The following is a 27,995-nucleotide window of genomic DNA, read 5'->3' as shown; positions in this document are numbered from 1 at the left end:
TGTAATTCGATTGGCTCTCAGCATCCTCACTGAACAGTAGACGACTTCCCATTGGCTGTACATAATGTCATCTGCATGTATGGTCACTCTATTGAGTCTCAAGAAACAAAACAGATGAGGTGTTATGTTAAGTGTCTGATTGTTTCTAACCAGACATAATTGGTAAATAAACATGAACTGCTGAAGGCAGCGGTCAGTAAAGATGTCCCGTGTTAGGATTATGTAATGACTCATGATCTGATTCAGCTGTAAATTAACGGTCATACTCCACTGAAGGATTAGCAGTGACATGAAACAAACAAATGAGTTAAACATGCCACATGGGTAATAACCTTCAATTAAACAAAATATCTTCTGCAAGTCGATGTCAATGTTTGCGAAATGTATTAACGAATACGTTTGCATGCAAAATGCTACCAAAAAATCGTACTGCTTTAACGTTAGAACAGAGAATCAACGTTATTAACAAATCTGAGAAAGGCAATTTAAGTGCGCGAAAGATCGCCGATCATTTTGGTGTAGGACGTTCTCGGATTTATTCTATTTTAAAAAGGAAAGCTGATGTTCTGGCCGATTTTGACAATAATGTTTCAGCCGAAAGAAAAAAGCAACAGGCAATGATGACATAAACAAGCTAGTGTGGGAATAGTTTTAAAATGCGACAGTTGTGATATGTTTTAATATATGGGTTCTAATTTTGAATCTGTATATAAGGGTCACCTGTCTATAACGGCCACTTTTGTCATGTCCCTTGGGTGGCCATTATATACAGGTTTGACTGTGTGTGTATATATATATATATATATATATATATATATATATATATATATATACACACTGATGGAAAGAAATAAAGGATCACACAGATAGCAACCAGAAATAATGACTGCATCAAAAATCAATTCATATTGTCAGAAGTTGACTGGGAACATATAGGCAGCACATTCAACACTACAGACATTCAATCCCACATTACAACTTGGTATGAAATACAGACATTTTACGCTAGTAGTGAATTAAATTTGGTCTACAATTCGATGTGTTCCCTTATTTCTTTCCATCAGTATATATATATATATGAAGAGTTCAGGCGCAAAACACGACATAAACCATTTTCTTTCTGGTTTTTAGTTAAAGCCATTATTGTATGTCAGTAAGGGCTAATCGTAGGCCCGCTGATTTGCTGCAAAACGTGATTGATCCTTATGAAATTGTATTGGGTAAATCCCGTTTTTTAAAATCAAAACGCGATATACGCCAATTAAAAAAAGCAATTTTACTGAAAATGAAAAATGGATATCTCGCGTTTTGCACCTAAACTCTTCATATATATATATACTCTTTTTGTTTTGGCAGGCAGATTGCAATGGCTGATGTTTTAATAGTAAACAAGATAGATCTAGTAACCCCAGAGGAACTGAACTCAATCACAGCTGAAATCAAGTATGTTGGGTTTTTTTTAGCTAATTCAACCATAGTTTAATTTGTTCATTGAATATTTAGAGAATAACTAATGAGCTATGTACTATCTGTCCCAAGTGAATTAATGTTGAAAAACTGAACCTCTGGCAAAGTTTTACGACATATATTCATGAGTGACAAATAGTTTGTAACTTCTCATGGTGAGTTGGTTATGCTTTTTTTTTACCTATTGTCACTTAACTGTTTTTTTATATGAAAATCCCTCTGCTATCTAAAGCAGTTCCATCAGCCATCATGTCACATAAACTTACATGCCTTACATGATGTAATACAGGTGACGTCATGGCATAACTGTGTTCTTTTCACACACAAATGTATACAGTATAAAATAATATGACTAATTGAATTAGAGAATAATTTATTTTGTTTGTGTTGTTAAAGCTGCTGCTTATGAATATATACCATAGAATGGAAACAATAAAAGAAGAAAGTGAAGTTGTGGCCTTAGCAAAAAACCTGCTGCATGTCATCAATTTTAAGCCAGCCAGCCAATCAGTGACTGTTGAAGCAATCTGCACACCAAGAAAATATTTTTAAAATATTACCCTGGATATTTTAGCCCATACGAGTAATAAAATTATGTTATTTTTAACATATGTGCTAACAATTTCAAGACATACATTATACGACTGGCTGTTCCTAGGTGATGACCAGGTCACCATTGCCATATATCTAATGAAAAACTACACAGTGAAAATCGATTAGACTGTGATGTATAGTTAACTTGACATGCATGTGTCTGTGACGCATAAAGTCAGATACAAATGCAGTGGCTGTAAATAACTGTTAGTCGAAAAAGATGTTAAAATTTGCTTAAAACCTGGTTTTTGGGGATACCTAACAACTCATTGTTTAAAAACGTATCAAACTTGCTTTCGCTCATTAGATACATTTTAAAATAACTTGTGAGATAAATAGTATCTAACGGCTACTTATATATTATTCTCTATATATTTTGTGTGTTTCTATGATATGGTGTTATTCTCTGTCATCTTATAATTGTATTTTTATGAGTAGTGCACTCTGTATTTAATATTAAAGGCTGTAGTTTTTCTGGCTTGTCTGAAAAAATATTTAAAATCTTACTGCTTATTGCCAGAAGAACTATCAAATAGATTTATAAAATAACTTAAAACTGTACATGAGTATAATCTATATGAAGGATAGGCACTTTGTAAGAAGCAGATTACTCATAAATATAACATTTATAATAATAATATATTTTAAAGTCCTCTTAAAATTGCATGTGGCACAGTTAACTATTGTAACATTTAATTTATAAATAAATTATTAATTGCACACATGGGTGTAATCTTTACGTTTTGAAACAAAACATTAATAAATAATTTTAGCTTGAAGATGCCATTCTATAACTTTTAATACCATCTTGTATTATTATACTAAACTGTTACATTCATTGACATACTGTAACTGTGAGCATACATTTTTATGCACTATGATTTTGCACTAATGTTATGAATTTATCAAAATGGATACATGGTTTCTATGTTCCATCAGCCCATAAATGTAGAAAATGAAGACTGATTTTAAAGTGACCCTGTGACCACTATGTGGCCACTTGAATGACTACTCTTTCTTTATTTCTGCTACAGGTTGATTAACAGTTTTGCCAAAGTTTTAACAACAACGAAAGCAAAGTGAGTAATTTGTTTTATGATTTGTTAAAGTTTATTGCTGTTTATTTTCAGTTAGCCATTCAGAAGTTGTGCAAGGAAATCTGTTAAAATATAATACAGTATATTCTTGTTAAATTATTACATATAATCCATTTCCTGCAAAGAACAAATTTTATAAAAATTACAATAGTTTTTCACTTAATTATTGTCTGTTATTTCTTTTCCTTCATCGGGGTTGAAAAAAAAAATCATCTGCAAATTGTGTGAATCAGCGAAGTTGTTCTAACATAAGTATGCAGATGATGGAATTAATTAACCAGCCAGCTTCATAAATATTACCCATACACTCTTGATTTTGGTTATGTGTCTATTTCAGTCAGCCTGTTTTATATACAGTCAAACCTGTCTTAAGCAGTATAAACGGCAGTAAATAAAAGTGGCTGCTAAAGACAGGTGACCGCTGATTACAAGTTGCCACATATATATTCTTGAACACATTTGTTGTTGTTTCTTGTTTTACCATCTGTACTGCTAATCAACAGATGTGTGCTTCACAGACTATAAATCAAATTATGACATGTTGTTTCCTTCAGAAAAAAATGCAAATGGAATGTATTAAATTAACCATTCTCAGCAAGTTTGTTTTCTTTTTCTATTTAATTATTTAATTCCTATTTCATGCGGTGTATTGTCATAGTAAGTGAATCGACAAATGCCAAGCTTAACCTGCCCAGAAGCGATTAGATGCATTGCAGAGTCAGACTTTCTCAATTGATACACAGTGTGAAGATCAGTTATTTGCTGCACCTTATCACTCTTGTTAAAATACCCCTTTTAAATAATAGTAAACATTTAATATGGCCTCTTAATACAGGTATTTTAGCAATTTGGGATCCGATTTAGGTGGCCGCATTAGACAGGTGACTGCTTATTACAGGTGCATTTACGTTATAAATCGTTTGGGAGGGGAAAAAGTGGCCACTTAAGGCAGGTGAACGCTGAATACAGGTGGCCGCTAGGACAGGTTTGACTGTATATTAATTAAAAATAGATTATTGTTAGTCATGTTTTTATTCCAGAACTAACCTTGAAGATATTTTAGATCTTGATGCTTATGGAGGACAAAAGAGGTGAGACATTGTATTACGCAAGAGTTTAGTTTTTTTGTCCAGATTGTTTTATAATGAAGCAGTGTTTTTACAAATGTTTGAGAAAGTCACTAGCCCTTACAGAAGCCTTGACTAGTGTCCTATGTATTACAGTAATGTGGCTGATCATTTTTACTAGCCCTTACAGAAGCCTTGACTAGTGTCCTATGTATTACAGTAATGTGGCTGATCATTTTTACTAGCCCTTACAGAAGCCTTGACTAGTGTCCTATGTATTACAGTAATGTGGCTGATCATTTTCACTAGCCCTTACAGAAGCCTTGACTAGTGTCCTATGTATTACAGTAATGTGGCTGATCATTTTCACTAGCCCTTACAGAAGCCTAGACTAGAGTCCTATGTATTACAGTAATGTGGCTGATCATTTTCACTAGCCCTTACAGAAGCCTTGACTAGTGTCCTATGTATTACAGTAATGTGGCTGATCATTTTCACTAGCCCTTACAGAAGCCTCGACTAGTGTCCTATGTATTACAGTAATGTGGCTGATCATTTTCACTAGCCCTTACAGAAGCCTCGACTAGTGTCCTATGTATTACAGTAATGTGGCTGATCATTTTCACTAGCCCTTACAGAAGCCTCGACTAGTGTCCTATGTATTACAGTAATGTGGCTGATCATTTTCACTAGCCCTTACAGAAGCCTCGACTAGTGTCCTATGTATTACAGTAATGTGGCTGATCATTTTCACTAGCCCTTACAGAAGCCTCGACTAGTGTCCTATGTATTAAAGTAATGTGGCTGATCATTTTCACTAGCCCTTACAGAAGCCTCGACTAGTGTCCTATGTATTACAGTAATGTGGCTGATCATTTTCACTAGCCCTTACAGAAGCCTCGACTAGTGTCCTATGTATTACAGTAATGTGGCTGATCATTTTCACTAGCCCTTACAGAAGCCTTGACTAGTGTCCTATGTATTACAGTAATGTGGCTGATAATTTTTACTAGCCCAGACCAAAATTTCACTAGCTGGGACCAAGGGCTAGTGAATTTGTTGAACCCTGGATAAATCTAAGTGTTGATAAATTATAATATTTCTGATCACGTCTTCAAACAAATTTCAAGTTACTGATTACTTATACTACTAGTCTGATACTTTTTTGTAGCTCAGATGTATGAATATAGTAATAAATCGAAATGTTGATCAACGCAGGTGCCAGTTCTCATCAAGTGTTTGACTTTGAATTTGTGGTTTGTGTAAAAGATAGGTACAAAGAGTGAATTTTGTAAATGCCACAACCCTAGATGATGACACTGAATTGTGTGCTACATGAAACTGAACTGTGTTTTTAATTATCTCATTTCAGCCTGCAAGAAATATTTAGAAATAGAGGCTTTCATGAAGATCAAAAGCATCACCATGACAGGGTGAGTTGTGTCCTAATCAGTAACACTGACCATGCCAGACGGAACCTTTCAGCAGAATTATGAGTTTAGGGCACGGTAATCATTATCGAACCTATATAAGAGCATTATCATTCATTAACCTTCTTGCTTGATACAGTGGTCACTCGGACTTCTAGACTGTAACATAAACATCTATCATTCATTAACCTTCTTGCTTGATACAGTGGTCACTCGGACTTCTAGACTGTAACATAAACATCTATCATTCATTAACCTTCTTGCTTGATACAGTGGTCACTCGGACTTCTAGACTGTAACATAAACATCTATCAGTCATTAACCTTCTTGCTTGATACAGTGGTCACTCGGACTTCTAGACTGTAACATAAACATCTATCATTCATTAACCTTCTTGCTTGATACAGTGGTCACTCGGACTTCTAGACTGTAACATAAACATCTATCATTCATTAACCTTCTTGCTTGATACAGTGGTCACTCGGACTTCTAGACTGTAACATAAACATCTATCATTCATTAACCTTCTTGCTTGATACAGTGGTCACTCGGACTTCTAGACTGTAACATAAACATCTATCAGTCATTAACCTTCTTGCTTGATACAGTGGTCACTCAGACTTCTAGACTGTAACATAAACATCTATCATTCATTAACCTTCTTGCTTGATACAGTGGTCACTCTCAGACTTCTAGACTGTAACATAAACATCTATCATTCATTAACCTTCTTGCTTGATACAGTGGTCACTCTCAGACTTCTAGACTGTAACATAAACATTTATCAAATATGTTGGGGGTTGGGTTTTTTTGTTTTTTGGGGAGGGGGGGGGGGGGTAACTAAAAACATTAACATTAACCCATATTTACAAAATAATCTGGATTTTTTGTCTTTATGTTACAGTTATGGTTACAGACTCAAACCGTATTATTTTAATGTTGAAGGGACCAAACCAACAATCATGAGATAAACATAATTATAATTGTTGGTTAAATATGGCAAGGAACAGTTTGTCTACCTGGAGATATCGTGGGCCCTGTAAATCAAAGAGATTAAGATGACAATATTTAACTTTGTAGGGCTAGCTGTGGCTTAACAAACAACTTCACCAGATTATCAATTAAACTTCAAACATTGCACAAACCCAGCCATTCTCCAACAAAATATCAATTATTACATTAAATTACTTTGCCAAATTAAAATAAAATTTGCCAAAGATTTTTAGAATTAGCAATTGGCAAGTGGTAGAACTAGCTCTGTTGTGATTTAACATTGGATATGTGTAATTCCGTTTATTTTGGAAATGTTAATTATGATGAGTATTTTTATAAGCAAATTATTGTTGATAGTTTTATTTGTGGAAATTAATGTTTATTATTTTATACAAATAAGTATTTACATGTTTATCTTATACTCCAATTAATGTTGATTATTTTATACAAGAATTTAAATGTTTATTTTATACTTCAATTACCGTAATTAATATTGCAGGACAACCAACCTAATGGAAACAAATTCTGATTCTGGAATTTTCTGATATTTTCTCTTTTAAGCGTGCAAACACCCTTTTTCAAACAATAATTTAAAGTATGCAAAATGCCCTTTTTATAAAAATAATTTAAATGGCATGCAAAATGCCATATTTAATGCATTTGCAAAATAAAAAACCCATTTATAGTATTTATTGGATTCAATGTTATGTATTGAATAGTAAAAGCATAAATCAATCCACATAGAGTGGCAGATGTTTTCTTCTTCCTTTTTAGGCATACTTTATGGTTTGTCGAGTAAAACATACTAAATATATTCATCAGTGTAAATAAAATTACTATACCTAGTAAAGTAATTAACAGCAACAAACAAATGCATGCTTTGTCATTTGTAAATGAGTGTATAATTATTTATATGTGACTGGGAACTTCCCCCTTAAAAAAAGAACACCCTCCCCCCCACAGGTACTTTGCTATATTTGCACCATTTCATCGTATATGGGGTGGAGTGGGGTGGGGGTGAACTGATTTGTGGTGAACTGACTCTGGTACCCATGTTATAAAACTGGCTATCATTCTGCATTAGTTACATTACTATCACCTTTAATTGATGACTTTATTTACTAAAACCTTGATGAAGCACATTTGGTTTGGGTGCCATCATCTCAAACAAAGTAAAAAGATATATTTGATAAAAGAAATGTAGTGGAATCTTTTCCATTCCACCTTCAACCTTTAATTGAAATTCTAAAGAGATACTCAATTTTATACAAAATTGTTAATTTACTTACCTATGATATTTGTATTTTTACACGACTACGTACTTTGTTTTAATTTTACTTTCCAATGTTTATATTGGTGTGGCCATTGTTAATGTACCTACCTTTGTTTGACTCTATAGCCAATGTGTAGTTAAGCCATCAGTCATACATTCATTAACACTTTGGATAACTTGGACACTACAGAGATTGAAAATGACAATAGCCTTGAAAGTAAGATATTTGACAAAAGGGATGTGTTCAGCGTTCCAATATTCAGTTTACCTTTTGTGTTAAGCAATATTCATGCTTATGTTTTTTGGTGTCTGCTTCTGAAATACCTTAGGGCATGCTTATTGTTTTCCAGTTTCAAAGAACGCTATATACTTTTTGCACAAAAGTTATTTAATCAAGGTTATGACATTCAAAGACCCATCAATGCTTTCCAAAAGTTGTATGATAGACATGGTGACCCATCACTGGCTAAATGATGTGTGATGTTATAGCTACACAACAAGCCTTGTTTATTTTGTTTTGGTAAACATATTGGACACATTATTCATCATTAAAGATGAAAACAATAGATACCACAACTGAAGTATGTGCTTATGTTGGGTGTCACAGCTGTGGGAGGATGTGCTCATCTTTCGTGAACACCTCATACTGACAGTGATTCTTGTCGGGAAAACTGTATACAAAGGTTAATGCAGACCAAGACACTAAATTTCTGATGGTAAAAACTAGAGTTGGTATTTCACTGAAATTACACAAGTCAAAGCCAGGAACAGATTTTAAAATTTTATATTCAAGGATGTGAGAGCTACGTGAAAACGTGTAAATATGCTTTTCCATTTCGTTGAAAAAACCAAAACAAAAAAAAACCGATGGGAAAATGGAAAAACAAAAGTAATATCACACGATATCAAGTAGTATTTGCGCATAATACATCCCTTGGCTGAATTTCATCAGCTTCGCTGCGATTGGCCGGTTTTATCCAATCCAGGATATGCTATTTGAAAGCCTTTGTTTGACTTGGCAAGAAAGAAGGTGAGCAGTAAGGTTTTTTTGTTCCAGCCCCTCTCACATCCATGTATATTGAAGACACTGACAGCTAAAGTCTGAACCAAATTGTTAACAACTACAAAAAATTACTCTCCTACTTTTAATTACCGTTACATTTCCCCCAAATTTTGTCCACACACAAGTTGTGAAAAAACCATTACAGTGACACAGATTCCACATATGAGACTGTAACGATGTCACCAGTATTGACTTTGCTGAGATAGCATAGGGCAAAATACATGCAGTTTTCAGCCGTCTGCCATTTTGCTTTTTTATGGAATATTCTTCAAGAGGGGTGAAAGCCTCCAAAGTATGTGACATAATTAATATAAAATCAATGATCTTTAGTGGTATATTTAAACAAACAAAAATTAATATTACGTCATCACGTTTGCTTTTATATCATAACATGTTATGACGTTGCTAGATTAAGTCATATCCTTTCACCCCTCTTGGAGAATATTCCATAAAAAGTCAAAATGGCAGCCGGCACAAAATTACATGCTTTTTGCCCAATGCGATCTCAGCGAAGTCAATATTGGTGACATGGTTATTATCTAGTATGTGGAATCTGTGCTATTGCAATGGTTTTTCCCAGATTTCTGTTTGGACAAAATGTGAGTAAAATCTAACGAAAATTAAAGGTAGGAGAGCAATTTTTGGTAGTTGTTAACATTTTGGTTCGGACTTTAGTACTTGTATCTGGTTTGGGACAATATTTTGTTGAGGGTTAATTTGATGAGCAAATTTGTCATCTGTATTTTATATACAGGAAGTTTGTAGTTGCCATACAACCTCAATATTGTTTGTAATGTGAAAAGTGCAATACTTAAGAAGGTACAAGGTGGGTTTTTTTGTAAAGCAGCCAGGTGTCACAATTATCAGCTATACTATTAGGTACTAGTTTAGGTAGCAAAAGAGGTCTGAAGCCAGAAATTGGAGATGACCGTTATAAAAATAAAATAAAATTTTGAATATAAAACAATGAACTCCTCACAAGTTGTAGTTATGAGATGTCATTGAACAAGGTCAACCGCAGAGGCATGTATGTGAATGTTCTTGTGTATGTGGCAAGTTCAGAGATGTTGGTAGCCAAAATATTTTGGTAGATGTTAGAAAACTAGATGACCTGGAACAAGTTGTGTAATTATGATTTGACAACATAAATTGTCAAATATTATTTTAGATAGCACATCAGGAAATATGTGAAATTCATGGCATTATTTTAAACATTTGTTTTCCTCTGAAACAAAATGTCTGAACCTGACAGTACATGTTATCATCCTTCCTATCATGTGTGATATTACATCATTAAGAATTAAGCATTATTAGGTAAATCCGTGGATAAATTTATGAGTATAGTATCATATCTTCTGGAAAATATTTGTTTTTACATGTATCTTAAATGTGAGCCATTTTGAGTTTTGATGATGTCATATGACTTCATATTTGAGACATGACATCATATGTGAGTCACACTGTATGTTTAACAAGACATTTTGATTCTTTGGTATCATATTTCTATCTACTCCTAACAGATTTATGGGGTCTAAAATCAACCATTTAAGAAGTATAGGGCTTCAAAGTTTGTGTTGGCAACCATATTGGATTTATGCTAATTAGCACCTTTCTCGGTGTCAGATTTGGGTAGATTTTGGATATAATGTTCAGTGGGGTCAACTAAACAATATAAAACAAAAACACCATCTGTTGCAATTTATTCTAGGTTCAGTCATATTCTAATAGAACTGATGCTTGCCCCGTAGGAACACAAGTATATGCTATTTGAAATCTCATTAAAATTAATATATAACCTACCCGAGCATAAACAGTAAGAAAGAACATTTTCATGTATGGCTTCAGTTTTCTTGATTGTAAGAAACATTTTTATTGGGCAGCTTTTGACAAATACAGCCAATAGACACAAGCCTTAGTAATGGTACAAATCTCTGTAGACAATACTGAGTTCAGGTTAAAATGAGAGATAAAGATATTTAATTCCGAGAATGTAGAATGTAATAAGAATTAGTTGCTTTAAAAAAAAAATTGTCTTTGAAAAAAATTAGGATATTTGGCATTAATTTTGGAATTCTGAAAAGTTGGTCAACTTGAAGATAGTCAAATACGCTTAATTGCATAGCCCCGTGCATGTCAAATTTATGCTAATAACCGGTATAACTGATTATCCGATAGAGCCGCAGAAAAAATGCTGTGGGTTTCCTCGGACTACGTGTCAGAATTACTAAATGTTTGACATCCAATAGTCGATGATTAATTAATCAATGTGCTCTAGTGGTGTCGTTAAACAAAACTTATACTTTAACTTTGATCTGCTTGTGCTTGCTTGTAGACGGTTAGATCAGTGACAGTGGAGCTGTCTGGTGACATGACACAGTCTGCACTCGACACTTTTCTACAGAATCTCTTGTGGGAACGACAGGTGAACACATCAGAGGGTGAGGTCACAGAAGTACTAAGACTGAAGGTATATTCAATGTAATAATGTTAGGTAGTAATTCAGCAAGTACAATGAACGTTTGTCACAATTTCATGTTATTGTAACATCTATGCCAGCTGTGTTTTACAAACTACATTTCAGATTAATTTCATTGTTTAGGAAGGAGCTTAATAAATATAGATTACTAATTTAAATAAGTAGCTTACTACTTTAAGATATAATAAGTACTCTGAATCCAAATTTACAAAGCCTGTTTATGTCTTACACGCGTGTAACTACATTCATTTACAATGCTTAAACACCTGTTTATGTCTTACATGTGTGTAACTACATTCATTTACAATGCTTAAACACCTGTTTGTCTTACACCCATGTAACTACATACATTTACAATGCTTAAACAACTGTTTACGTCTTACACGCGTGTAACTACATTCATTTACAATGCTTAAACACCTGTTTACGTCTTACACGCGTGTAACTACATACATTTACACTGCTTAAAACACCTGTTTACGTCTTACACGCATGTAACTACATACATTTACAATGCTTAAACACCCGTTTACGTCTTACACCCGTGTAACTACATACATTTACAATGCTTAAAGGGACACGCCCTAGTTATGGCTAGTTGTTAACCATTACGGCGTTGTTTTTCGCTATTAAACCAATTTTTTTCACAAATAAAATTGCACTTTACTTACATTTTATTATTTAGAATACACATTTCCATTCACCTGAAGTGCTTTTTGGTAATCCTGATGTTTGTAAAACCACGAAATGCATTTTTTGTATTTCTTAAAATGCCGCGCGCACTCGAGAAAAAAACGTTAAGCAAGCGAGGTCCAATCTATTTTTAGAGGGAATCTTCCTGTGTAAACGTCAGACGTTGGTATACCACGTGACCGTTATCATTTTGGTTCGGTTTGTTTTCTCGTGCACGGTTCGCGCAATCAACATCCGATTTGTTGTCGTTTGCTTGTTGTTCATTTGTGAGATATTTCTTCACATTTCGTGAACATTTTCAGTAACAATAAAGTTCAGACAAGTAAGTGTCTCAATACAAAACATTACAAACCCTTAAAACCAATAATTTTGCTAAGTCTTACGATATCTGGAGAGGGGATACAACCAGGACAGAACAGTTGGAACATGTCCAGGAGAGGTGAAAGGAACGCACCCCAAGTCTACGAAATTTGTCATGACGTAGGCATTGTTGTGCTTCGAGCGACATCTACCGGTGACATCAGAATACTAACTTTCAAAATTATTTCAAGCAATTGGGACATGGGGATTCCCATGGTATTTATCGATATAAAACCTGCTTTTTCACTCCATTTGATAAAAACGTGATCTAAGTGTGTTACAGGTTTGTAGATTAACCAAATTATAATTTATTTTTGCTGGATGGAACTAGGGTGTGCGGCTTTAAACACCTGTTTATGTTTTACACCTGTGTAACTACATACATTTACGATGCTTAAACACCTGTTTACGTCTTACACGCGTGTAACTACCTACATTTACGATGCTTAAACACCTGTTCACGTCTTACACGCGTGTAACTACCTACATTTACGATGCTTAAACACCTGTTTACATCTTACACGCGTGTAACTACATACATTTACGATGCTTAAACACCAGTGTTTAAGAAAAACAGGCTTTGTAAATTCAGCCAATTATGTTTACTTTTGTCCGTTTCGGTTTTTATAGTTGATACAAACTTTTAGCTTTGTTTAATCTGTTATTTTTCATTGCCCACAGGGACTAGTGTCAATAGCCGGTAATGAAAAACAGCTGGTTGTTCAGGCAGTACATGAGCTGTACGACTCTCGGTTTACCATTCCATGGGGCCAAAATGACAGACACAACACTTTGGTGTTTATAGGTCAGAAAAATATTTGCTTTTAATTTTGTTTATAAAAGGTAGTGTTATGTACATACAAACTCGGTGACACATGAACATTTCAACAAAATTTCTTTGTAGTTTTCAGACATGTGTCTGAGATTGAGCATGTGTTAGGATTCATCTTCCTTGTTTGATCATATAAAAAGATCCCTTGCTGGGAGTATTCCTTTCACCTTTGTCAACTGTCACCAAATAGCCGTGGTTTAAGATGTGTTGGTGTATAAAATAGTTCTTTCCATAAGCCATAGTATAAATATTGTTACTATGTTGCAGAGTTCATATAAAATATCCCCTTGTTATTGTGTCATCAGTCTAGGATCGATCCTTGTCGGTGGGCACATTGAGCTATTTCTCATTACAGCCAGTGCACCGTGACTTGTATATCAAAGGCCATGGTATGTGCTATCCTGTCTGTGGGATTGTACATATTAAAGATCCCTAGTTACTAGTAGAAAAATGTTGCAGGTTTCCTCTCTAAGACTGCCAAATGTTTCACGTACAATGATTAATAAATTGGTGTGCTCTAGTGGTGTCATTAAACAAGACAAACTTTTGATCAAAATGATTAACTAATAACCATACGTTCCTAAAACCTATGTGTTGCTTATTTATTACGGTCGACGACAGACTTTTCGGACCCATGGTTTGAATTTGCATGACGTCACTTTACATGTGAAAAATCTTTCAATAACTAACTGAATACATGACGTTTCCCTTTTAAGAACGCTGGACAAATTCAATGCAAAATTGTTATTGAAATTTTTTTATTTAATCATTACTAATGCACGTGAATGTGTTTGAAGAATATTTCGTTAAGATATGTTATATTTATTGTGTACGAAACCAAAACAAGGGTGTGAAAGAGTGACTGTCGTCGACCTTAGTAAATAATTGTGAATGTATTTTCTGTTACTTCATTAAAAAAACTCTAATAAAAGTAAAATGAGCTATTTTAACAAGTTTACACTGATTTTGTCATTACAGGTCGAAATTTGGATAAATCTGTACTTGAAGAACATCTTTCAAAATGTATATCGTCAGAGAGATGACAAAGTGAATTCAGTTAAAAACTTTACACCAGTGATGGTGTTAGCTATCTATACTTCTTGACATACTAACAAGACTGGTATTCTTCCAAGGAGTATTGCACCAGTGCTATCTTTATGAACTTTTGTGCATTTTGTCTAGTACACAATAAAAATAAAAGTATCATTTTTGCTCAAATTTTTTCATTAGGTTTATAACACAGTCCTGAAGTGATTGTGCTGGAATGTATTCAGAAATCTCTCATCATTGTTTTACAAATAAACCATGAAGACTAAGAATGGTGTTTACTTATAGTTTACATATTGGCTCTGCCCTATCCCACCATTGCCACTATACACAGCTATGCTTGAAAATTACACTGTTGAACCATCATAAATGGGTCAATAACAAGATTGGTATTAGTTATTTTTAGAAAATAGCTACTAGTACAATGGCCCATTTTGTTGCAATAATAATGCAAGGATGGTTGCAATAATAACTGAAATAGAGAACATAACAAAACATGAAAAATCTGAAGTGTTTATTTTATATCACTGAACAAAGCACCGTGTTATAAAACAAACAATGTTGAGAAAAATATATAAGCTGTATTTATTGTATATACACCTCCATGTTTATCACACAAATATTAAATAAGTGATTGCCCAAGTAATTGGTCAAAGATGTGAAACCGGAAGCTCAAGGCACAGTTTAATAACATAATGCATGATTGTTATGTTTATCTCAACTGTATGCAAAACCGGACCTGTATAACTGATATACATATACACAGTGCAACAAATGAGTCTGCATTCCTAATTTACACACCACCAACAAAATCTATGATCACTGCTGTGGGACAAGTCATATAGAAGGTCAGTTTACGATTCTTTCTTATGTGGTAGACTTGTCTAAATGGATTTCCACATTTTTACCAAAGCAATTTAGATTATCTCCCTTGGGATATACAAAAAAAAAAAAAAAAAAACACTTTTTTTAATTATTTACATTTTGATGGGAGAAAAAGGTTTAGAGAACAGGATTTAGACCCATAAAAATAGTCTGTGAGATGGTGCATTTACTAAACCATTTGCTTCCAAAATTATATATATATGTTACAATTACAGTACATTCGACATCAATAATTAACAACATGTAAAGTTTTTTTTACCTTGTATTTAAATAAAAAATAGGGCATTCCTTATTTTTTACAATTTGAGTTTCTTTTAAACTACTATACATTCACTACATACTACCATTCATGCAAAGGCTTATTTTCTTTATGAAAATTAAAGTTTGCACTGATTGTGTAAAAGGACATTGGTGAGAATGTTATTAAACACTTATAATATAGTGACTGTTCAGTGAAGTCATACACATTTAAAACAATCATAACATGTATCATGGGTTCTTGTAGTGCTATTAAGTAGTGAGGTTCCACTGATCGATTATTAGTTGGGCTCCTGATGATTCATTAGAAAATATATAGTTGATTGCTGTGAAAAATGTTACCTGTAAATTTTCCTAGTTTACATGATGAAATTGATATAAATATACAAATGTACCATGGTTTGTTTCTTTTAATGTGTACATAAAGAAAAAAGGTCTTGAACAGGTACTAAAAGTAAAATTAGCAAATACAACAATAAGTGTATAATCTTACTTGAAAGCCTTATACGATTATATAATTCTAACATTGTATAATCAAAAGTTAACTGGTTGTAACTGATGATCGATGATGATATTCCAACCGATTCCCTATTAAGCCAACTATTCACTTGCAGAAATTTCATTTGTAAGTACTGGAGAGTAATTAAATATATCATAAATGGCTTAAATAATATAATAAACATCACAGCAATATCACAAGTGATCTGTGAGGACTACAGTGTAATCAGTAATTACTATAGAATGCAAATCTAAAATTAAAACTACACAAAGTGATATGTACAGGTAGTGTAACAAAATATTTTACAAACCTTTTTTAATTACATTTTTATTTTGGTATAATGCTTCACATTTTCTGTCACGTTAAAAAATTAAAATTTGTCCATATTTTTTTTTAAAGAATAATAAAATAAATAGAAAAAAATAGAAAAAAAAAAAAAAAATACAATTAAGGAAATTCAAATAAAGTTTTAATTTAATTAATTCTGTTATCACATATGATGAACATCAATAGATGAAACCATAAATCTAGTTTCATTGATATAACTAGTTTTTGAGAATTGGAGCTGAAGCTAAAGCTCAGCTAGACCCAAAGTATTTTTTATAAAACAAAACAAATTAATTTTTTTTTTTTTATAAGCATTGTGATGAATATCCATAGATGCAATTAAAACCAAGCTTCATTGATGCAAAAATTGATGCTGTCACTGCCGCCCAAAAAGTAATACCTGTCCTTTTTGCTTCATAAGGCAAGACAAAATCAATGTTAAAAAGTGCAAAACAAAGAGCATTCATCATTCACACGATAAAGAAAGAAAAAAGAAGCAAATTAACAGCTTTCTCAACTAAATTTTTTTTAACAAGAATTAATTTTACACATGCCCATCACAACCGCGTTTATCACTAACTACGTTTTTCTTTTGAATGATGTGATTTATTTTGTTTAAAAACCAAAATTAAACCACATACACACAAAAAAACTACTAATATCTAGACAAAAATGTCTACTCTCACAGTACCATTTATACTTCAAAGACTATCATTTAGCAAAAACATTTGTTTACATCGAAGGTATTTAAAAGTCAACTAAATCTTGTTCCACAAAAAAATTTCCAATATGGATTTATTCTGTTCTGTACTTTTGGCAGAAAGCCGTTGTCAAAAATGTATTTGATTTCAGAATTTAAATGATACATTATGATACATGATACACTCTGGATGTTATATAATTTTTAAATTAAATTTTGTTTTAATTCTTATTATTATTTAAATAACTTTAAAAAAAGAAGAAAAAACCCCATTAACTTTTGGAACAAATAAACACAAACAAAAATATTTATCCTTTCAATTGATAGCAGTAATTTTTATCCAGCAGCAAAACATATCAGTGAAGACCGTGACCTACAGCAATTCATGTCACAACCATGGCACTTCTTGTCAGTGCCGCCATCAAGTTTGAGCTAAGAAAAAAGTTGAGTGAATGTTATGTAACATATTCTGCAGAAAGCTGAATGAAAATCATGACTGCCCTACATATATCCAATATTATACACGTCTTCACATTATAGCAAGCAATACAAAGTTCAAATATGACCAATATTTGAATTTTTAATTACATACTATAACATTCAAATAGTGTATAATATTAAACTTTAGTTCTTAAAATTATTACAAATTTGAAAATAAAAAACAGAGTATGTGGGGAGAAGAAAAACAAAATGCATTGTAATACACAGAGAATGAATAGTTGTGTGTTGGAATCAAACAGTATCAAAACAACAATCCCATCCTAAACTGTAATGTTTGTACCAGACTATGGTACACATAATTTATGCATGTACATTTGCTCTATATCAAGGCCACCTACTCAAAACGCCTATCACAGTTGATTCATACGATAGCTTTATACATTAACTAATAATGCATGGACTTTATTGTTATTACATATTTTTAAACTTGCAAAATATTTACTTAAATATAAAATAAAAAAAAGAATCTGGTTTTCATAAAGTTTCTAAAACACATTTTTTTTGATGACTTGTGGAAACAAAAACAATTAAGATGGGTTTTTTCCTCAATTTGGAATGTTTAATGCAGTACAGTAAAAAAACCCACTTGAATGTTAATAGAAACATGTATTATGGTATTGTAAAATAAAAACAAATGATGTACCAAGTGAAGAACTTAAGAAAGTACAAAATCATGAGATGTATACTTTACATGTGTTATATATGCTTTAGACCTGCAATTATATCCAAGAGTATGGGGGATAAAGTGAAATCAAGTTAGTGTACACACACACACACAAACAATTTGTTTTTTTCTGTCATGACAATGTAAAACAAACAAAAGAAGCAAAAAGTCCAAATGTTGTGAGATTTGTAGATATGTGTTTATATTATATACAGCACACATATAATAGTAACTGAGATAATAAAAAAACCCAAAACAGAATAAAAGTATCACGACAAAGGAACACATGTTTGCTGTGAAATAAAGTTTACAACTGACATTTAAACTTGTAATTTTTACATGCTGGGCATCTATTTCATGCAGAAAATAATATCATTATAGAAGATTGATCACCATCACTATGGTAAAGAAAAAGACAAAAAAGACTGAAGTATATTTTAAACTATATTTTAGGTACTGTTTGTAATGTTATAAGAATTGTGTTTTTGACAATGTAAGTGGTTCTATGTTTACTGTTATTAAAACTGCTGAAGGCTTGTAGATATTCACAAATGCATTTCAAGATATTGTAATCTACAGTGCTTTTGAGGTCAATATATTGTACTTAATTTGGGAGTGATTATATTGGGCACAACATTGATTGCCTTAACATTGGTGCAATCTAAAGCCCTAAAACACATTCACACTTGCCTTAAAACAAACATTCTACAAATATTTATATACACATATAAACATATTTTTCACTACAACTTAAAACTACCAGGAGTATTCCAGAGAAGAATAAGAAAAGATTTCTTTGTGTAATACACAACTCGTTGTTTCTATCATACCAATGCTGATTATAGAATCTGTAACACTACAAAATTAGAACAGTTTCCAACAATACATATACCACACATATTTAAATATCTAACATATGTTGGAATATACCGTGTACGTAACCTAACTAAACCTGATACCCTGCCTGAGATTCTGAGCAAACCACAGCATTATTATACACATACAGTTACTTAACATTGGACATTCCTTCCGTTATCTTTACAAATATGTATTTTGGTCATGTTCTTACAGGGTTACGATATCAGGGTAAAACACTGATTGGTTATTATTAATGTCATTGGAAATCACTGAAATTTTGTCATATTTGCAGTATGTTCAACCAAGCAGATGAAAGTTTACTGAATGGCTAGCCACAGAATTGGGACTTGTATCAAGTAGTTTACTATCACCACCTCATTTTAACAACAGTGTACATATATATGACAAAGGGATTGCAGTAAACAATTTGATAGCAGTCTTGTTAGAAACTAGATACATATACCGATACATGTTTTACCGCTATTATGTAAATACATCTGACTCACCATTTGTGGCAAAAACAATGAATCTTCTACTAGAAAGACACAATTATAATGTAAATTATGCATGATACATTACAATTAAACACTAGTTTTCATAGATGACAAATTCTTCATGAAACATTACTTCTTTATAATAAGGCTGTTTCAGTACAAAACTACCAGACATAATTAGACTGAGACGTAATTAGTATTGTAACCTCTATCTGAAGTTCCATCTAGCAATTAACAGATGATACCTTTCGGCAACTTATTCCCATTTCAGAAATAGGTCTTTTAATTATCTATCTATATATATATATATATATATATATATATATATATATATATATATATATATATATATATATATATAAAAAATAAAATACAAAATATAAAATAACAAAACTGCTATGAAAGACTAGGTGATGAAACACTGATAAACCTACAGCAATTTGGAACACTAGCAATAAAACTGATCATTCTTAGACCCACTTTCCATTAATGCGATTATGCGCATGATTTATTGTAAGCAAATATGCTTTTCCGTATCTACTTTTCCGTATCTACTTTTTTTTGCAAGTGGATTACTATACAAAATTTGACATTGTCAAAGTGCACTTTTAAGCTAAAAGTACATATATTTATTTTGCGCTTTGACATCATCGCACTGAAAAACGTATCTACTTTTTTTCAATGCACTGAATGCCCACATGCAGAATCGCATATATAGAAAAGGTACTATCTAAATGCACTATACAGATAAACTCCTGCTGCTGGAAATGGGCGTGAAAACATATTAATGTTAAGTGGGCCTTATGTGAAAGTGATCAAAGCTGACTGGAAACCTGTCACTCAAATGTATGACTATGACTGAATTACTTTCCTTATCAAGTTCCGATTGGTGACATAACAACAGCCAGTAACAAAAGTTATAAAATCATTTATCATTTAATCATATAATGGACACTATGATCATTCTGTATCACAGATATACAGACCATCAACCCATCTTCCACTCTTTACATTAAATGTTGGACAACTTCCAAGGCTAACCCTATTGACTGATATAGTAACTTTCATACTCATTTTATCCCAAAATAAAATAACTTTTTTTTACCATGTTTCAAAATAATCTATTGAGCCAGTAATAAATGGTCCAGTCACATAAAAGCCAAGAAGTTTCTCCTCACAACCCCCCACCCCACCTAGATATTAATGGTAATTTTACTATACCAGTATTCATAAAAAACAATCCAGTCCCAATTGAAAATCGGCATTGTAACTGCTGATGAATGATGCATGTGACAAGGTAACTGACCTAATATATAATACATATTATAATTACAACTGATAAATGATAATGTCAAGCGTGTATCATTAATACTGGGTACCAATTTCTGCTAGTGTATGAAACCAATAATTATTCTGCTACATATCGAAACCATTACCATAAAGATAAAATGATATATTGTAAAAAATGTTTCTAAAACTTCAAGGTAGAGCCCCAACAATTCAAAACTAAGTTCAAAATTAAATACATGTACTGCTGCATTAAAACCACTGTTTTTTTTCATTTTTTTTCATTATCTGGAGATTTATTATTGGTAACAATGGTTTTTAAAAAGCTTCTTTCAAAAAGAAATAAAATTAATAATAGATTTTGTGTTAACATTGCTTAATTATTTTATGAACTGAAATGGCCATTGAATAATTCTAATTGAAATCAAATGTTTTTCATAATACAAAAGAAAGCTCAGCTATGGTTATTCGTTTGTGAAAGACTCCAGTAATTTTATCCAATGGAGAATTCATTGGGTTATTATCCTTGTAACATGTGAAACTATGCACTTGTGAGATCACTGGTTACACACCTTACTGTTACAGTTCCATCAAAGGGAAGCATGATCATTTCAAACATCACTGAACCAATTTCTTCACAGAGGTTCGCTTGCGGTTTGATGACCGAGGTAGAGTTCCATACGCATTTATCTGTTTTTGCTGAAACAACAAAAATTGCAAATGGTTAAACATTTAGTTCAGAATCTGTCGGAAAATGGGGGGCCACAATATGAACTCGCATTTAATAAGTGCCCCCACCCCCCCCCCCGCCCAGTTGCTGCCATCTTCCAACGTCTATGTAATCGGTGCTTCTTCTACAAGCAGTCTCATGACTAATAAACATATAGAAACTGCTATATTACCAAATAACAGACTAAGCATGTCAAACACAGAATCATAACACCTTTCTTAACACGACCAAAAACTTGACTTGTAAGACAAAAGCTGTTAAGACTTAAAGTTGTAGTTAGTTTTGCAAGGCAAATACACTTTTTATTAACACATAAGAATTACAGCTAATGTATGACACCTGCAAGAGACAAAAGCTGTTTAAATACATGTAGTTTTGCAAAGCATAATACACACATTTATTATCAGAGAGCAATTACTGTTTAGAACAGATTATTCCAAATTTGTAGAAGTAATTATTCTATCCAATCAAGTTAGCCAATGCAAACATAAAGGACCATATAAGTTACAATAAACATATTAGTAATTTATGAAATTTGTTTACACTGGATTCTTCATCAAGATGTTATTCTAAATCTGAAATGCCTACCACCAGTTGTTTCAGTATCTGTACATATTTTGGATTATAAACAAAAATTCATACGAAATTGCTTATGTGAAGAATTGGAACTAAAAACAGAGCAAAACATTAAGAAATATATGCTCAATGACAAATTCTTCATGATGATAACTAGTTTAACGTGCCCATATACCACTAGGGTTTCGAACACACCCATCCCGAGTCCGACCTCCGATAAAATCGGTGGCCTGACTCGGGATGGAGGGGGGGGGGGGGGGGGGGGTTGTTGGAAATGGGCAGAATTTTGAAAATAGCAATTAGTCAAAAAGTTAATAGAATAAATAAAAAAAATAAAAAGGTTACAAGCCAAAAATAAAAAAGAATTGACTGCTCGGCCGAATATTTATATAATTTGGAGCATTTTAAAAGGACATTCTTCAACATCTCTTCAACCCACTACCACAACAATTTACTTGAGGTAGACTGTCCCAAGCATTGGAAAAATCATTCCTGAAGCAATGTCAGAAAATAGAGAAAAAAACCCCATCTAGTTCATTACATGGAACCTATCCTAGTCTTTAGTCAGAAGCCAAACAACCAAGCTCAGCCATATTCCACTGACACCAAGAAAGCACAATCACATAGCTTCAAGGCTATTCGGGAAAATGGATTGTAAAAATAATAATTGTAAACTGTAAATTATTACAGCTCAATTGTTTTTCATTCATAATTATTTCCTGTTTTTAATCAAAACATATTTTAAGGAAGTAAAAGATTGTTTTATTTAATGATCCAACTAGAGCACACTAATTTATCAATCATCAAACATTTGATAATTCTAACATTAAAATGGTGCCCATGGTAATAGAATATAAAAATATTTATAAACATGACTTAAGCTTTCAGAACCTTGCCTTAGCTTACTCAATACAATGTACTTAATGTATTTTAGACAGTATTAAATGCCAGCAGTATGTAAAATCTTAAAACATTAATATTAACAAACCCTTTGTATTTCAGTTAATATACACATTTTAGTTAGTATAACATGATAAAATAAATATAAAAGCAATAAAATAATATTAAATTAAAGAGAAAAACCAAAAACGTGAATACCTGTAAAAACATGCAGCTACAGGTACGATAACTCAAACTGAATGTCCTATCTAGTCTGTTGTCAAACTATAACTAGTCACAAATGGTTAAAGTCAAAAACATTAATTTATTAATATAAACAATAACATTCATTGCAATCTTATTACTAGAGGGGTGAGGAAGGATTCCATTCAATAAGGTACCATTTAATAAAGAGACTGAGTGTTAGCATCAATTAATTCGTGATTGAGTGCAGAGATAGATTTCCATTCAGTTAGTAGCAATGACCGTTTTCGTTCCTGCAACAAATGTTTTTTCTTCAAAATGAAATAATTTATGGGAAAACAAATCAAATATAAACTTAGCCCTGTACCACTTCTCACCTTTGATGTTGTCTTCTGAAATGTAATAAGATAATGGTTTGCAGTAAGATTTAGTAGTAAAGTACTCAGGGAAATCACAGCAATATTTCTTTATTGATACCCCAGAATGAACAAACTGTGGCTATTAGTGTCTAGCATAATGGTTAATGTGACCCTTGGTCTAGATGGAGAGATGGCTGATTTCACAATGAAATTTTAAATACTAAGGCATATTTTTTACTATTATATAGAGCCGTTTTTGATAAATGAAATCACACATTTACTTAGATTTTATGGTTTAAATTATCAATTTCCATACATTCGAAGTGTTTTATCTCATCCTGGTGTTTTTAATATCACAAAATTCATTTTTCATATTAAAAATGCACGTGTGTCTGAGAAGCAACAGTTATGGAGTCGAGTTTTAATCTATTTTTAGAGGGTATGTCACCATTTCAAAGTCACAGACTCGTGTTTCACTCAATTGTAACATTATCCGAATGTGTTACAGGTTTGTAGATTAACTAAACTTAGTGTTAATTTTCATGGGTTGAAACTAGTCTGTCCCTTTAAGAACTAACCTTCCCTGAGATTTATTGGTACAAGTATTTATCATTTCCATGGTAATATTTAACCCACACACAAACTGCTCTACACTGTTGGTTTTTTTTTAAATATTTAACAAGCACCATAATTATACTGCCATGTATTGTCTCTATACTTTCCTGGAAAGAGGAATGGGAGGGGGCCGTATAATATATAGACAACAGACAATTGATCACTTTATAAAATGTTCATTACAAAGTGACGCCATTAACAATTGGAACAGGCGAAGTTGACAATTCAAGGGTCTACAGTTAGATTGTAGCCAGGTATTTTTTTCAAGAAATACCAAATATACACTTAGTTGCATAGAAAAACGATCCAGTTTACAATGGACATAACCATATGGAGTTTTTAGATTTGCAGGTGTTACTGTCTATTTGATGCCCGCAAATGTTTCATTTTTTACCTCAGGCTAGGGCCTTTGGTCAAAAATGACATTTGAGGAATCAAAAGACAATAACACTCGCAAATCTAAAAACTCCATATAGTTATCTCCTAAATGAACAGTTAATTTCAGTGGTATAGATCTCCTTGATATAATTTTACAAATTCAGCGCTAAAGTGAAAACATCAAAAAAGAAAAAGAAAAAAAAGGCATGACACCTAACATGCACTTAATACATAGGAAAACTGAATATGAATGAAGACAGGCCATAAAAGGAATTACGATTTTCAGTGCACACAGGTAGCTAAACTAAGATGTGACACACATTTTTACTGGCAGTAATCTCCCGACATCAAAGCTCATAAAACAATAGCAGTTGACAATTTTGCCAGTTACACAACCATAAAGATAGGAAAGTGATTAATGGAAATTTGAACACTTAAGTGGATCTGTGGAGCTGCGGTGCTAGGAGATTACTGTATTTGCCTTGTGGTTATTTCAGTATTTCCATAGTTTGGATGACTGATATTGAGAGGTAGGAGCCCAAGAGTTAGACCGTGGCCGGCGGGCAGTGCTGTACCAATGGGGCTGGATAGAAGAATGGCGAAACAACATATGGTTTATTTATGTCTGTGGACTAAACACAAGTAAAACAATCTTCAATACTAGAAAGGAAAGGCAACAAATATTTGTGTAACAACACCTGAGCACATTTTAAACTATGATTATTCCATGTAACACTAGTTAACAAAGAAACAATTAATAAACAACATCAGATAAGGTGGTTTCCATTCCACTATTTACTAATCAATCAACATCATTCATTACAACAGACAAATTTAGCCAATGTTGGACAAATTTAGCATATGTTGGACAAATTTAGCCAATTTGTAAATAAAGACTGTTTTGTTTAACGACACCACTGGAGCACATTGATTAATTAATCATCGGCTATTGGATGTCAAACGCATAGTCGTCAGAATAAACCCGCTACATTTTTCTCAGACAGGATAGCACATACCATGGCCTTTGATATACCAGTTGTGGTGCACTACCTGGAACGAGAAATAGCTCAATGGGCCCACCGATGGAGATCAATCCCAAACTGACTGTGCATCAAACGAGTGCGTTACCACTGGGCTACGTCCTGCCCCGTTGTAAATAAGCGAGTGCGTTACCACTGGGCTACGTCCTGCCCCCTGTTGTAAATAAGTGAGTGCGTTACCACTGGGCTACGTCCTGCCCCCTGTTGTAAATAAGCGAGTGCGTTACCACTGGGCTATGTCCTGCCCCCTGTTGTAAATAAGCGAGTGCGTTACCACTGGGCTACGTCCTGCCCCCCGTTGTAAATAAGCGAATGCGTTACCACTGGGCTACGTCCTGCCCCGTGTTGTAAATAAGCGAGTGCGTTACCACTGGGCTAAGTCCTGCCCCGAGTTGTAGATAAGCGAGTGCGTTACCACTGGGCTACGTCCTGGCCCCTGTTGTAAATAAGCGAGTGCGTTACCACTGGGCTACGTCCTGCCCCCCGTTGTAAATAAGCGAATGCGTTACCACTGGGCTACGTCCTGCCCCGTGTTGTAAATAAGCGAGTGCGTTACCACTGGGCTACGTCCTGGCCCCTGTTGTAAATAAGCGAGTGCGTTACCACTGGGCTACGTCCTGCCCCCCGTTGTAGATAAGTGAGTGCGTTACCACTGGGCTACGTCCTGGCCCCCATTGTAGATAAGCGAGTGCGTTACCACTGGGCTACGTCCTGGCCCCCGTTGTAGATAAGCGAGTGCGCTACCACTGGGCTACGTCCTGGCCCCCGTTGTAGATAAGCGAGTGCGTTACCACTGGGCAACGTCCTGCCCCCCGTTGTTGATAAGCGAGTGCGTTACCACTGGGCTACGTCCTGGCCCCCGTTGTAAATAAGCAGCGAGTGCGTTACCACTGGGCTACGTCCTGCCCCCCGTTGTAGATAAGCGAGTGCGTTACCACTGGGCTACGTCCTGCCCCCTGTTGTAGATAAGCGAGTGCGTTACCACTGGGCTACGTCCTGGCCCCCGTTGTAAATAAGCGAGTGCGTTACCACTGGGCTACGTCCTGCCCCCTGTTGTAGATAAGCGAGTGCGTTACCACTGGGCTACGTCCTGGCCCCCGTTGTAAATAAGCAGCGAGTGCGTTACCACTGGGCTACGTCCTGCCCCCCGTTGTAGATAAGCGAGTGCGTTACCACTGGGCTACATCCTGCCCCCTGTTGTAAATAAGCGAGTGCGTTACCACTGGGCTAAGTCCTGCCCCGAGTTGTAGATAAGCGAGTGCGTTACCACTGGGCTAAGTCCTGCCCCCTGTTGTAGATAGCCCCCTGTTGTAGATAAGCGAGTGCGTTACCACTGGGCTCCGTCCTGCCCCCTGTTGTAGATAAGCGAGTGCGTTACCACTGGGCTACGTCCTGCCCCCTGTTGTAGATAAGCGAGTGCGTTACCACTGGGCTCCGTCCTGCCCCCTGTTGTAGATAAGCGAGTGCGTTACCACTGGGCTACGTCCTGCCCCCTGTTGTAGATAGCCCCCTGTTGTAGATAAGCGAGTGCGTTACCACTGGGCTCCGTCCTGCCCCCTGTTGTAGATAAGCGAGTGCGTTACCACTGGGCTACGTCCTGCCCCCTGTTGTAGATAAGCGAGTGCGTTACCACTGGGCTATGTCCTGCCCCCTGTTGTAAATAAGCGAGTGCGTTACCACTGGGCTACGTCCTGCCCATTGTAAATAAGCGAGTGCGTTACCACTGGGCTACGTCCTGCCCCCTGTTGTAGATAAGCGAGTGCGTTACCACTGGGCTACGTCCTGCCCCCTGTTGTAAATAAGCGAGTGCGTTACCACTGGGCTACGTCCTGCCCGTTGTAAATAAGCGAGTGCGTTACCACTGGGCTACGTCCTGCCCCCTGTTGTAAATAAGCGAGTGCGTTACCACTGGGCTACGTCCTGCCCCGTTGTAAATAAGTAATTTAATTATAAGTGCTATTCAACAACTTTAGATGTAGGATTTTACTCTAACACATAGTGATTTAGTATTAAAAGTTTTTTTTCTCCTTTGCTGGTCTCACCCCTATCCCCATTTTATTATTGTATATTAATAGCCTGAAATTTGCAACAGGATGCCGCCGCACAAAGCTACTGAAAAATGTATTTGCGAGGCATTGTTATCATAATTTGGCATTTACTTTGTTATTATCTGTAGAACATTGGCATCGAAAAAATTATCTGAATTTCGATGGCTGGATTATACAAATATGCATTTTAAAAAGCATATTAAAAAACATAAAAGTAATTTTGTACAACCAAATTAACTTGGTTCTAGACCAGATGGTTGTTAATCATCTGGTTCTAGACCAAGCCGTTTGGGTTTGATGT

The 27,995-nt window shown here is 34.3% G+C and overlaps 2 protein-coding genes across 6 annotated transcripts in view; one reads left to right on the top strand and one right to left on the bottom strand.

Annotated features, from left to right (window-relative positions):
* Nucleotides 1-16,476, top strand: part of LOC121383176 (COBW domain-containing protein 1-like) — a 31,879-nt gene extending 15,403 nt beyond the window's left edge. For 3 of the 4 annotated variants that reach the window (XM_041513019.1, XM_041513020.1, XM_041513021.1), the window contains exons 9-15: nucleotides 1,357-1,443; nucleotides 3,096-3,140; nucleotides 4,199-4,249; nucleotides 5,598-5,658; nucleotides 11,317-11,451; nucleotides 13,195-13,318; nucleotides 14,324-16,476. In XM_041513019.1, the coding sequence (XP_041368953.1) occupies nucleotides 1,357-1,443; nucleotides 3,096-3,140; nucleotides 4,199-4,249; nucleotides 5,598-5,658; nucleotides 11,317-11,451; nucleotides 13,195-13,318; nucleotides 14,324-14,388 (568 nt within the window). In that variant the 3' untranslated portion in view covers nucleotides 14,389-16,476. The remainder of the gene's footprint in view (nucleotides 1-1,356; nucleotides 1,444-3,095; nucleotides 3,141-4,198; nucleotides 4,250-5,597; nucleotides 5,659-11,316; nucleotides 11,452-13,194; nucleotides 13,319-14,323) is intronic. The other variant, XM_041513022.1, reaches the window with a different exon arrangement.
* The window catches only part of LOC121383177 (receptor expression-enhancing protein 1-like), a 52,979-nt gene continuing 39,942 nt past the window's right edge, over nucleotides 14,959-27,995 (bottom strand). Inside the window, exons 9-10 of one of the 2 annotated variants that reach the window (XM_041513023.1) lie at nucleotides 23,632-23,646; nucleotides 14,959-21,564 (exon numbers count right to left, since the gene is read on the bottom strand). In XM_041513023.1, the coding sequence (XP_041368957.1) occupies nucleotides 21,484-21,564; nucleotides 23,632-23,646 (96 nt within the window). In that variant the 3' untranslated portion in view covers nucleotides 14,959-21,483. The remainder of the gene's footprint in view (nucleotides 21,565-23,631; nucleotides 23,647-27,995) is intronic. The other variant, XM_041513024.1, reaches the window with a different exon arrangement.

The sequence above is a fragment of the Gigantopelta aegis genome, chromosome 10 (genome assembly GCF_016097555.1).
Source record: "Gigantopelta aegis isolate Gae_Host chromosome 10, Gae_host_genome, whole genome shotgun sequence".
NCBI lineage: Eukaryota > Metazoa > Mollusca > Gastropoda > Neomphalida > Peltospiridae > Gigantopelta > Gigantopelta aegis.
Note: the sequence above shows the minus strand (reverse complement) of the source record. Positions and strands in the feature narration are given on the sequence as shown.